The following is a 14,370-nucleotide window of genomic DNA, read 5'->3' on the forward strand; positions in this document are numbered from 1 at the left end:
AACCATAGAACAAAAAAGGGCCCACATGATATCATGGCAAACATAAATATCGAATTCATTCTTTCGTATCATAAAGGGGAAGAATCCCGATGCACGTGACATACATATATGCATGAGGTTCTTTAACATATCTAACATGACATTACATAAGCAGTGCTAACATTGCATATATGTTTCTTACATTACATGGCATTTCACATGACTTACATTACATGACATATTACATAACATGAAACATTCCAGTTGCATAAACATCTCATGACATGACTCAATAATACTACGTGTATCCATGACATTGATCAACATTTTCATGGCATATATTACTAACATATCATTCATAACTTCACATAACATAAACAATCAACATAACCCATTACGTTTCATAGTATAAACAGTCATATAATTCATACATCATATAGTCATTTCACATAATAAAACATGGTGCATGCAGGGGCCACAGGGCACACACATCATACAACATGTAGTAAACTAACTCAACAATAAGGTCACTTACCTCGATAGCCTTGGCCGAAGTCACTCACAACAAGCTAATCCCAACAGTTAAATACATACTATAATAACCACATAAAAACTTAGGAACCTTTCATAACATACCCTAGCTAATCTCATGCTATTTATCAAAATAAACTCCCAACCCAATCTGTCTTTGATGGTTAGGAACCATACTGACCTCAGATGGTAAAACTAAGGGCAACAACGGCTTCAGAAAGGCCAAAAACCTTGGAATCGATATATTATAGTAATATTGAGCCGATAAGCCGAGCTGTCGAGCCGACCAACTAAGCCGCCAAGCCGAGCTATGGGAATTGACGGAACTGAGCTGATTTCATATACGTGCGAGCTGAGCTGCACTGTGTACGCGTGCAAAGCTGTCGGAGCTGTTGGGCGTGCGTCTGCGGCTTGACCTGATTCCAAAAACCTCGCCTTCCTTATCCGACAAGCGAAGAAATCCTAGTTTCCGCCTCCCCGATTCCGGCGACGCGCTCAACACCGATTTTCGACGATCAACCTTCTTTGACACTAATCCCGACATCAATACCTTACTGCCACTCGATTCTTTCTCCAAAGAGCAACCCAACATTTCGGAGAAAAGTTTGGAGAGAAAATCGTTTTCAAGGGATGTAAAAAGTTGAGCGTATGAATATAAAAATAATCTTGAGACATTTCCCAATAAGGCATTCTAGGGTTTTAGAATTATGAAACTTAGACAAATAGGAATGTTTCTATTAGTTAATAAAAGTCGCACACGAAATCCCTCGATTTCCAGGGAGATTACATTTAATTATTTATTTTATTTTTATATGATTTTATTTTATTCCAAAAACTTAAAGTTGTCCTCATGAAGGATGGCACAACCTCCAAAGTAAACGTGATGTTATCTTAATTCTTATCTTAAATAGTAATCCTACAATCATGCCCCCAATAATTTAAAACCTTAGGCATACTTAAACGCAAAGACATATCGTTGTACTTATTTCATCTCAACAAAGCATCTCTCTTGCTAGGCCATAAGGAAACCTTTGACTCTGATACCACTTCTATCGTTACTCGATTTTTGAGTTTCCCCAAACCACGAATCGTGATTAGGGTTAACTTGATGGTGTAAAATGAATAAATTATTTTGCGAAATAAAAACAAAGAGAATTTCAAACATAATATACAATACTTTTACGTTACATCAAAATAGAATTCATACATAAGTAGTCTAAATTACAAATAAGGAACAAACACAAAAACATTAAAACAAAACAAGGTTCAAGATTATGGGTGAGATTTGTCTATGAAACTTGGTCTAGAGTCCATTTGATAAGAAAAAGGAACCACTACAAGGAGAGTAAGATTCGGATTACCTTGTTGATCGAATATCTCAAGGCAAGAACATTGTTTGAGATTCGAATCACTCCACAAGCAAGATCGATCATGTCTAGCTTGGATGATTCTTGTTGATCAAATATCTCAAGACAAGAACACTTGCTTGAGATTCGAATCACTCCACAAGCAAGATTGATCATGTCGAGCTTGAATGATTCTACATACAACCTAAACTACATAGAATTGCAAAGAAACTTAGCCATTGGCTGAAGAAGAGCACAAATGCTTCTTTTTACTATATTTTTAAAGTCTCTTACACATACAACATACATGGCTTTATATAGCCTCAAAATGAAACTACTAAAAGTCATTCCAAGAGTTGTAACATTCATACTTAATGACCATAATTAACCATTATGTAATTGTAACCTATAGTAAATAAAGTCTTAAAATATATAAATGAAATACAATAACTCTAAATTGTAACCCACCCAAAATTTATAACAATCAAACTTCATTTTTCTTCGATGTGGCATGAATTGAAACATCTTTTGATAATTTTGACAACCTTTTCTTCACATCTTCATTGAAGTATATTGTATGATTGATGTCTTTTGGTTCATATCACCATTCCTGACCTCGCCTACCTCCTTAGCTTCCTAAAAATCATGAAAAACATGGAGTGACTATAAAGACTCAGCAAGTAATTTACTTGTAAGCTCTTAACCATGTTCTTAAGGTATGCTAGGGTACCACACTTATTCTTAGTCATGTTCTTGTCCTTAGTTTTTATTCTTAAATCTTATCCTTGGTTCCAATTGCTTGAGTGGTACTTAGCAAACTTCATGTCTTAGAATAGTTAGACTTGTGTAGTGTACTTTAGGGGCTTGAATGATAGAAAAACCACTCTTATACCTTTTAGTTAGGGAGATGTATTTGTTGATCAATTAAAGTTGGAGAAAAAAACAAAAAATTATCTGTATTTAGTTGTCTTTCAATTTTAGGATCTATCATGGTATTTTTTTAATATATTTTTTTAACTAACAATTTATATTTAAATGTTTTAGTTATATGACAATTGATTAAGGATGTTACAAATTTGAAAGGATTTATTATTTATCTTATTTAATTCTTAAATTTAAAAGAATTTATTATTTATCTTATTTAAGTCCTAAATTTAAAAGGATTTATTATTTATCTTATTTAATTCCTAAATTTAAAAATTGTCCATGTACGAAGTATGAATGTGGAAGAAACTTTGTTTGGCTAACTATGATCTAGGGGTGTGAGAACCCAACCAACCAAGCTCGAACGCAGCTCGATTCGGATCGATTTAGGCAAGTTTCAACTTTCTTTACGCTTTATTCTGGGCCTGAAGGCATTAGATCTGTGGAGAAGTGGTTCGAGCGAAGACCGCCACCGAATCGCAATCCCGAATCTGTCAGAAATCGCCGCAAAGACGCTGGAGAAACGCGACCGTCTTGCCGGAATTAGACTACGCCAATCAAAGATCGTGGCTTGAGTTTCAAAAAAGGTAGGTGGCTAGGGTTTTTTATCAGAGGGAACTAGGGTTTTTGCTGCTCTTCTACCATATTATTTTGTGCTTTCAGTTCTTTCAGTAACTATTGTAGAATTTATTGATTGATGGAATGAATGTGAATGTTCATTTGAACTTGAACTTTCATAACTCAATACCTGACCAAATGGATAAGCCCAAACCATTCCTGTTTCTGTGAAGAACATCTATCTGCTCAACTTCTTGGCTCGGTTTGATGCATTTTTATGTGTAATTTCTATTATTCATTTTGTTGAACAGGTCGGGCAATGCTTTCTGGACTCAAATTTATTCCTCGAGAAAGAATTAGTGATGTAAGACCCAATAAGTTTAGTTTGCTTATGTTAAATTATGGAGTTCTTTTGGTTCATGTAACTCTTTAATATGATTATTGGCTTTGGGTATCACACTCGAGGTGATTCATGTACGCTCTTTTTCTTCTAAACAGAGTAATGAGAAACAGAAAAGTAAGGGAAAGTCAACACGTTACAGTAGTTCAGATGAGGAGTACCAGAACACGAAAAAGAAGAAATTTGGGAGGAAGAAATCATCGAAGGACTATTCAACATCTTCAACAGATAGTGACATGAGGGAAGATTTTCACAGGGATGGGAAGAAACATCATACAAGAAAAGCGAGTAAAAGGAAATCAAGGAGTGATAGGAACACTTTAGCTAGAGAATATTCTACATCTACTGATACTGATGATAGCTCTAGTGATAGTGTTGAAAAGCGACGAAAACATAGGAGAAAAGGTAAAAGAAATCGGGATAAGAAAAGAAAGAGTCAACACCTTGGAGAAGAAATGTTTGGTATGTATCTCATTTTCTTTTATTGTCATGTTTCATATTTTAGAACATTATGTGGTTTCATTTTTTTTTCTAATTCTTAGATAGCATCAGAGAGACTTCTTCTAAAGATGACAAAGAAATTGTTAGAAAAGAAATGGGCTTGGAGTGGATGCTTAAACCCCAAGAAACGATGGAGAGAATCTCAGATGAATCTATTGATAATCAACAAGAAGAAGCTCCAAAGGAAGTATGCCCTTGTCTTTTTCTTAGTGACTTTGCATGAAACCATAATTTTTTCTTTTTTCTTTTTTCTTTTTTTTTTTTTTTTTTTTTTTTTTTTTTTTTTTTTTTTTGGTTTGAAAAGAAAAGTAGAAAGAGTAGTTTTATATGAGTTATTACTAGTTGATTTATTTGGTCTTCTAGATTTTTGGTCACACTTTCTGGTAATATAATTCTATCTTCTATTAAATTAGATTGTCATATCTTGTTGTCTTCACATCCTTGCTTCAAATTTACATGCCCGCACCTATAGAAGTAGGAAAAGATGGGAATGAAATTGCAATTCATAACATTAACCAATCTTGAACCAAACTTGGGTATCTTTAAAGTGTGAGGTGCTAAATTGCAATGAGGCTCTAGGGCTTAAGTGTGAAGTAAAGTGAAAAATAATGAGGGCTTTCATTGTGAGGCACAAAATAGAAAAATGAAAATAGATTTATGAAAGATTTGTAACTACAAAACTTAAAATAACACATGTATACATCTAATAAGATGTTGTATTATGAATAGTAAGACGAGGATGAATGTAGGAAATTATAACTTTAATGGGAGATTGTTTAGAGAAATAAACTTTCTTTGCTGCTTTGTGGAATATTTGGCTTGAAAGGAATGGGATTTTTTAGAGAGTCAACGTTACTTGGAGGTTTGGGCTTGGTTAAGTTCTATGAATTCTCTACCTTTCTGAACACTTAAAACTCACCCACCTCAATGTTATTGGGTTAAAAAAGAAAAAAGAAGTTGTGGATGTTGATTGGAATTCAACGATGGTCTTTACAAGGATGAACGGCATGATGATTGGAATAGGATCATGCTGTGGAATTAGAAAAATCTTTTGATGTACTATGTTCAGTCGATTTGTTTACCTATGGCAAAGTTTTGCTCTAGATAGAAGATGGATGAATTCTCCACGTCAGTAAGTGGATAGAACTTGGTTCTTTGCATGAAAAAATTGAAAAAGGGTGTTTGAAAAGAATAATATTCTTAAGTTTACCGGGGTTATGGAGGTTGGATTGAACTCCTGAACTTACCTCTACATTTTTGTACGCATGGATGCTTTGAAGCAAATGGATGCCATTTATGTGGTCTTGTTCGTATCGCCTCACACACTTGAATAGATTAGATTGTAATTCTTCCAAAATTAACTTTACAAGAAATACTTGGGGTTTTGTTTCGGTCACCATGCAACTTAAGGACTTCTGGGGATTGAGATTTTCATGAATTTCCTCTTCAATCTTCATATCCAAGCTTATCCAATCTCCATTTCAACAATATAGATAACTCATTCAACTTTTATCGGTTTAATGACATCTTGGAAGATGAACAATCACCAATAAATCCATTCTCTTTATCTCCCGCTGATTTAGCTCCCCTAGGGAGCTTTTAATATTCAAGATCACTTTGGTTTTAATGACCAAAATTTGAACAATCTTCTCCTGCTTGATCCTTCGAGCATTATTGTGATTAATTTTGGTTTAGCAGCTACCCCATTCAGTTCCAAATGATGCATTAAATACAAATCAAATCAACGTTTCTTTTCCCCATTTTTATATCAAGCTGTTTGAATAAGTTACAAGTTCCCAAGTACCTTTTCATGAAGACATGGACTCAGTGTTCCCTCAGAATTTTAATGTTTTGGTGGATAAGGAGGTTATTAGTGCTCTGAGTAATATGCCTTTGATTTCAGACCGTGCTTTGAAGGAGACCCACACACATTTTCCTTGTCCCGATATTCTGGTTCTTGATATTTTTATTTGCTGGTTGTTCCAAGGTAGCTAGCCATTCAGAGTTTGTTTCTTCGTTTTTCTATGTTTTCTATATTCAGCCCTTGAGTGTTAAAGAGATTAAAAACAATTTTTATCAGGCATATCCCGTTGTTACTCTCAAAAAATGGTCTCATATGCTGTACCATCAATATTTGAGATTATTCAAAGATCATCCGATGTTATTAGATTTCATCCAATGATCATCCTTCTCTATTATATTCTTTCCTATCCTTTGGAGCTCCATTATTCAGATCACTTGAATAAAGAGTCATCATATGTCTTAACTGACTCAGTTAGAGATTCAGAAGTTAGCTTAAGTAGTGAAGACTCAGAGATTATTCCTGTAATCCAAGATGTTATTTCAGCAGATGAAGCTATGAATGGAGGCAATTTAAATATTTTGTTTCGCGTGCAAGATTCTTCTTCTCTCAACAAATTTGAGCAATTAGAAGTTGATGGTTTAGAGCCATTTTTGTCCTTTATTAAGAAACGTGGGTTTGAAGTTCAAGTTTTCTCTTCAAAGCTTTCAGTTCCATAGAACTCCAATTGTTGATTTTTGGTGGAGAATTATGTTTAAAGTTTGGTTGGGGGGCTGAAGTCAAATCATGTTTGTAAGTGTAAAATTGGCAGGTACTGATGGACTGCCTTTTCCAATGGTTCATATTTGGCTAATATTGAAGACCATGAGTCATTTATTTCTTTTGATTAGCCCATTTTTTGCATTTAATAAGCTAGATGTTATGCATGAAGGTCCTTTTCACAAGTAAGGTATTGCAAGTTCCTTGCATGATGAGCATTTAAAAGTTGCTTTTTAAGATGATCGCATTGAGGAAGTTATTGCAAGTTCTTTGCATGAAGAGCATTAAAAGTAATTGATAGGTACTCATTTCCTTGAGGTCGTAGGTTCAAATCCCCATACCCCACATTTGTTGCACTTAAAAAAAAAAAAAAAAAAAAAGAGAGAGCATCAAAAGTTGCATTGCATGCTCTGTGGCTAATGCTTTGGTTGGATATAAGATAGTTGATGGAGCGTTTAATTTGACAAATTCCATAGGAGCTTTGTATGTTCTAGTTTTTTGCTTGAAGGTACTTTCCATGAGGAAGCTACTGCAAGTTCTTTGCATGAACAACATTTAAAATCACTTTGAAAGAAAAGCTTGCGGTTGAGAGGAACATTTAAAACGTGTGATACATTTTTGAATGAAGTTCTGATTGAGGTTTTATTATCAGTTGGTTGTTAGCCGGGCGCCTCATTGGATTAAAAGTGGCCCCTCACGGGGAAAAGAAATATTGCTCCACATGGAGATTGTATCTTTTGTTCAAGCCGTTTGTTGGTTTTCTTTTTGTGATTGTTGTTTATTTTGAGATGTTTTTGTACTTTTTTTAAATTGTATTATTTATTATGTTTGTTCTCTCCCTTATGGAGATTTTTGTATTAGTCTTTTTTTCATTTATTCATCATAAAAATTCCTTTCTTGTTAAAAAAAGGTTCCAAGCCTCTCAGTATCTGAAACCAAGGATCTTTTTTTTTTAAAAAATCACCTTTTGTCATTTATTCTCAACAATTGTAGCCTTTTCTCTTTTTTCTACTTTTTGATTTTTCTAGTTTTTTTATTTCATCTATATAGTCATGTTTTGGACTTTTCTTTATTTCATTTTTATCAATGTAAGATTAGTTCCTAAAAAAGGGATATCAAGGGATACATCTTATTTTTTAATAAAAGAAGGTAAACAATTAAAGGAAAAAATATTGTACGGCATGCACCATGGTGTGGGTGCTTTTTTGAGAAGCATGCATGTGGTTGCCTGATTTATGAATATATTTAGAAAGAAAAGCTGATTATTTGTAGAGATGTTTCCTTCCCCTTGCTTTCCATTTTCCTGTATATTCATCATAATGAGATGGTTAGACTATGTGATACCAGTGGATTATGGTCAATAATGTTTTTTTTTTTTTTCTGCTTATTAAACTTCTGATGTGTTTACTTTTTGTTCTGCTTCGTATTTTGAATGTCTTAAAACTATATGGTTGTTCGCTGATGATATGGAAGTTACTTCTATGCCAGATAACTAAGGTCAATCCCAGGGAATTGAATCCATATTTTAAAGATAATGGAACTGGTTATCCGGAGGAGAGTGATAGGACCAAATCAGATATAGACAAACTTCCACCACCTCGGATTGTTGGTGATGGGGGGGCTAGCTGGAGACTTAAAGCATTGAAGCGTGCTGAGGAGCAAGCAGCTCGAGATGGACGGAAGCTTGAAGAGGCATGCTTATTATTACTATTTTTTTTGTACACTTGGTAGTTTGATCCAAAAGTTTCTTTGTTTTTTTATACATTGAAATTTTGTAGGTTGTTGAAGAACGTTGGGGTTCTCTTGGCCAACTTGCTGTCTCGGTAGCGGCCAGGAAAGTGGCACCATCACGTTCTCATTTGCATGCTATAAGAAATAGAAAGAGAGGGCTAACCAGTGAAGATCAAGTTTCAAACAGTCAAAATGAAAGTGATTCTGGAAAGGTACATGGAAATCATTGATTGAGTTGATTTGATTTGGATATGTGACTTCATATTTTAGTTTGAAACGTATCTTTATTCCTCGGAGTGAAGAGAATTAAACTTCCTTGCTAATCTGGTACATTATTTTAGAGCTCTGCCAGGGACTACTTGAAGGACATCTCTTCCAGACATCCTGAAATGAGGGAGCCTAAAGTTCGAGATTCATTATCTTGGGGAAAGCAAAAAAGTCAGAATGTCTCTTCAAAGGATGCTGGCTTCATTTCGTTAGCAGTGACCAGTATAAATAAATTCTCAGATGATGGAAGTTTTGCGTCTGACTTTCTCAGACAACAAAGTGAAAATACTAAAGGTGATCCGGTTAAGACAAAGACGCAATCACAAATGGTTGTCTCAACATCCGACAAGCCCAATGAAGATTGTGTTTCAGCGAAGGATGCAATGAGTGCAAATCAGCTGGCTGCAAAGGCATTTCAGCTTCAAATGAAAGGAAAACATGAAGAAGCCCAAAAGCTTTTGGTAGGTCAAGTTTTTAGTCTCTACAAAGTCCATTTTGTTTTTGGGTTTTTTTAACAACTTTTTTTTATGCCTTTGTACATTCTCTCAATGAAAACTTGGATTCTTAAAATTTTCCTTTGTACATTCTCTCAATGAAAACTTGGTTTCTTAAAATAAAAATGTTGAGTGTGCTAACGTGGTTGCCCGTGCTTTTATGAGGTATAAGCTTCTTGTTCTAAAACTTTGAATTTTGACCATTTACTTTCTTCCAGCAAGAAGTACAAACTATGAAGGCAACCAATAGTGTTGAAGTGAATTCCATCAAGCCGCAAATTGAACAAACCACATCTAGGTATTGACTTCTTGAACCGTCTTCCTCTAATTCACGGGCCTGATTAATCAACTTTTTTTTCAGTTCTATTTTTTATTGTACACATTGTTATTGCTAAAATATTTGTAGCTTGAAAATACACCATATAAATGCTTTCCAAAAGTACACCTTATAAAGTCCTTATAAATGGATGACTCATCCTTGGAAAATAAATATTGTATGTAAAATTTACTGAGATTTGCCTGGTTTGGTAGTCCATTTGGTGGTTTATGAAAGAGTATATATTGTTATCTTATTTCTGGTATTTTTTTTTCTGTTTCCTTTTGGTCTCAATTTTGAAATAACAGTAAGGTGGTCACTGCAGCTTATTTCTTTTCTTCCCAGGGAATTGACACTGTCCTTTTAATACATTCTTTCCTTTTGTTTAGAAAACACATTCCAGGTATACCTAGGAGGAATAAGGAGGATGATACAGATCTTTATCTGGCTAAAAGTATAATGAAGAACAAGCAGTACAGCATGTCGGGTCGGGCAGATAATGAATATGATTATGAAGATGGTTCAGGAAAAACGACTCAAAGAAAAAGGGGAAGTAATGATGATAAGCTATCTGGGAGGGATATTCGTCCAAGGCGTATGGCAACTCAGGAAGAACGCTGCTTCTTTTGCTTTGAAAATCCTAACAGGCCAAAACATCTGACTGTGTCAATAGCAAATTGCACATATTTGATGCTGCCTCAGTGGCAGCCTGTGGTTACGGGCCATTGCTGCATTTTACCTATTTCAGTAAGTTTAAAGTCTAATTCTCTTTGTATCCTGTTTTTGTGGGTTTTCTACTGTGGTTAATTGAAATGAAATTGTTATTCTTTTTACATGTAAGGGACTTCAGTATGTTGGATCACTAAAAAAGAACTTTAAAAAATGCAAATGTTTTTACATTTTGAAACCCCCTTTTCTTGAGCATGCTTAACGAGCTTGGTGGAGAACAATTGTCCAAATTTTCATGAGAGCAAAAAGCTTTTATGCACAAATATTGTCCAAAGTTGTAGCATGTTCTAAAAAATTGCAATGAGCTCATCTTTTTGTTCTCACATGATTCTTCAGAAGCAATTTCATTGTGAGTTGTTTGCTTTTCAGCATGAATCAGCCACAAGAAGTGTGGAGAAAACTGTTTGGGAGGAAATTCGCAACTTCAAGAAGTGTCTGATTATTATGTTTGCAAAGCAAGAGAAAGATGTGGTTTTTCTTCAAACAGTTGTGGGCTTGGCAAAACAACGTCGCCATTGCTTGATTGAGCGCGGTTCATTTTCGCTTGTTGTTGAGTTGGTTTAACCTATGCGAAATAACTGTTTGTTTCTTAGTGTCTCGACCCATAAAACATAGTCTTCACTTCTTAGTTTTTTGAGAACTTGAATGAGCACGGTTCATTTAGGAGAAGATTGAAGGATGTTCAAGCCATACCAACGATTTCCATGTAATGTACAAACTGTAGGAAGAGATATGTCCACTTTCTTTTCTTCTTGCTCTACTGCCTCTATAGTGGTCATCGATAGCTAAGGAGAAGGTTTTCCGGTCGGTAGTAACTACTTTTTTATGAGTTAAATTCAGAAAACAGTTATCTTAGATGATGATTTAATCTGTTTCTTTGCTTCCAACAATAATAATCTTTCATTTCAGGCTATTGATGAAGCAGAGGAAGAATGGAGCCAGCACAATTCAAAAAACCTGATAGATACAAGTGTTCAGGGATTGCGTGGATCAATCCCAGAGAACTTTCCATACTAACACGTAGAATTTGGGTTGAACAAGGGGGTTGTGCATGTGATAGAGGATGACGACAATTTCAATGTGATCAGAGGCATGTTACAGCTAGCTGAGGAAGATATGCATCGGGGACGTAGATACGAATCTGTTGAGGTGCAAAAGCAGGCTGTGGCGAACTTCTTACAAGATTGGGAGCCTTTTGACTGTTTATTACTATATGGTAAACTATAATAAAATATCAAATATAATATATATGGTAAACTATAATTTATTACTAAATATCTTTAACACTTTGATTGATATGAGATGGCACACTATAATAAAATGACCCTACTTAATCTTCCGATGGATATGATTTTCGTATATCTAGTAATCACTTTATGAATGATTTAATTGAAAGTTTAGTGGATATATATAGAGCTACTTTGATAGTGAAAACATTTCAAAATGTAGGTTTGTATGCATCATACTATGCAATAATGACATTGATTGATTTTACACTGTAGGTGTAATATATGCTTGGCATTTATGAACTAAATTAGTATCAGAAGTCTAGATTGATTGGTCCAACAGACTATTTTTGCTAGACGTAGAGTCATAGAATAGGTTTCCAAGGACTTTTTTCTAGGCTCTAGGAAGTTTAGGCTTCATTTTATAGTTTGAGTGACCTTTTGGGATGCTTCCAATGGTGATGGTGATGTGCAGTTGGTTATCAAGTTAGTTTAACACACTGAAGTTCTCTAGTTTAAGTCTGGGCGACCCCATTTTTGAAATTTTACAATTGCCTCGAATACCTATCACTATTATAGGTATAAATTGCTTATATATGTATTTATGAATTAAATCAATAGAACAACGAGTAAAGTATACTGGACTGGTACGCAAGGAGAAAATTTAATTTCACGGGATCTCAAATCCATCTTTTGACGAATTTTAATATTTTCAGTCAAAAAATTGCTTATATGTATTTACGAATTAAATGAATAGGACAATGAGTAAATCTATTTCAATATTTTCAATCAAAAAATTGCTTATATATGTATTTACGAATTAAATGAATAGAATAACGAGTAAATCTGTACTAGTACGAATGGAGAAAATTTAAAATCATGAACGGAGGGATCTCAAATCCATCTTTTGACGTATTTCAATATTTTCAGAAACGTTTGAGAATCCAAACAACCTATGATGTGAAAAATTGCATTTTAAAAACAACACTAAATTGCATTTTGTATATGGTTAATAAATGATTTTATTTTGTGTTAAAATTCCTCTAATCAATACCCTAAATTATAAAAAAAATTATAGATTTTATTCTTGATTTCAAAATAAATGCATAAAATAATTTTAAAAAGAAGAGAATAATAATAATAACGAACTCCGATAAAATATATGCAACATAAGTGTTAATTTACGGGTAACCATAAATAAAATGGGAAATATACTAATTTTATGTTTTTTTAAAATAATTTTTATCATTCTAAACAAAATATTATTTAGATTTATGGTTTAACATGCCTATTGTAAGTCTTTGTTCTCTTTTTAATTATTAGATTATTAAATATGAGATTTAAAGTATTTGTACAAAAATTTTGAAATTTTGAAATATTGAAATATTAAATGGGAAATATTAAATAAAATACTATTGCTGAATTTTTAATATTTAATTATCTTGTCCTTCAAATTTTTTAGACCAATAAATGACTCTAATTATACTTCCATTCAAAAAATGGTACAGTTCAATTAAGTATTGATATAAAAAAAATCACAATCTTAACAATTTATTTACAAATAGTCATCTATATAAATGAGTTAGACAATATTTTTTTTTATAAAATATAAAATTTATATAGGAGTGTGTTTTTGTAAAAGACTAAAATGAGTTTTTTTTTTTAAATTTAGTTAATTACTCATAACAATGTTGTCCGATAAATTTATATGATATAATAGTTTGTAAGTTGACAAATTTTAAAAAAATAAATTATATAAAAGAAAGTTTCTAATTCTCGAGGTTTAGTTCTTTTATTTTTAATTTTTTTTTTATGAATTTTGATGAATTAATATAAATTGATATAAATTTACGATGAATTAGTTTTAATATTTATAATAAAAGATTTTAAATAAAATTTAAAATAATTTTTTTTGCGTGTTATAATTATAATAATTAATATGGATAGATTAAATTTATTTATAACTTTTAATTTAAATTTTCTATTTCAATCATTCACGTTTAAATTTAATATACTTTTTTTTTTATTATTATTAGTTTTTTTTTTATAATATTTTATTATTTTTAGTTTCTTTTTTATTATATTTTTTAATAAATTTTAAATTTCTTTTTGAGTATATTAAAAAGAGAAGTTAATATCGTAATACATCATTTTCTTTAGTTTTTTTTAATAATATTTTATTAAATTTCTTTTTTGAGTACATAAAAAATATTGGTGAAGAGTTAATTTAATAGTTAGTTAATTTAATACTCTTCAATTTTATTAATATATTTTAATTTTTTTTAAGTATATTTAAAAAAAATTAATGTGTAAGGGAAGTTAATTTATGTCGTAGTTAAAGTTAATTTAATATCCTTCCAATAATTTCTTTTAATATATTTTATTTTTTTAAATTTTTTTATATTATTTTATAGTTAATATCATAGTACGTTTTTATTATTTTGTTTAGTTTATTTTATAATATTTATTACTTAGAATAATTCCAATTAAATTTTGATTTATTTCCCCCATTTCTCTGTTATTTATTAAATTCCACTCCCCATTCTCTTTTAATTATTAAATCATCCTACTTCAAGTTTATATGTAAAGTACATTAAATTACCACCCTTCCCTTTAACAATTTTAACAAATAGCAGTATTAAATTAGCTTCACCTACCTATTATATATATAAAAAGAAAAAATGTATTACAATATTAGCTATATTAAATAATATAAAAAAAACTAAAAATAATAAAATATTATAAAAGAAACTAAACAAAATAATATATATATATATATATATATATATATATATATATATATATATA

The 14,370-nt window shown here is 32.1% G+C and overlaps 1 protein-coding gene across 1 annotated transcript in view; it reads left to right on the forward strand.

The window, feature by feature from the left end:
• The first annotated feature begins 3,052 nt into the window (after window positions 1–3,052).
• Window positions 3,053–14,370, forward strand: part of LOC111493513 (CWF19-like protein 2) — a 13,052-nt gene continuing 1,734 nt past the window's right edge. Inside the window, 11 exon segments of the mRNA XM_023143216.1 lie at window positions 3,053–3,367; window positions 3,650–3,702; window positions 3,837–4,200; window positions 4,281–4,426; window positions 8,288–8,491; window positions 8,578–8,742; window positions 8,872–9,258; window positions 9,510–9,589; window positions 9,997–10,354; window positions 10,706–10,868; window positions 11,184–11,552. Of these exon segments, the coding sequence (XP_022998984.1) occupies window positions 3,658–3,702; window positions 3,837–4,200; window positions 4,281–4,426; window positions 8,288–8,491; window positions 8,578–8,742; window positions 8,872–9,258; window positions 9,510–9,589; window positions 9,997–10,354; window positions 10,706–10,868; window positions 11,184–11,552 (2,281 nt within the window). The 5' untranslated portion in view covers window positions 3,053–3,367; window positions 3,650–3,657.

This window comes from Cucurbita maxima, unplaced genomic scaffold, assembly GCF_002738345.1.
Source record: "Cucurbita maxima cultivar Rimu unplaced genomic scaffold, Cmax_1.0 Cma_Scf00019, whole genome shotgun sequence".
Taxonomy (NCBI): Eukaryota; Viridiplantae; Streptophyta; class Magnoliopsida; order Cucurbitales; family Cucurbitaceae; genus Cucurbita; species Cucurbita maxima.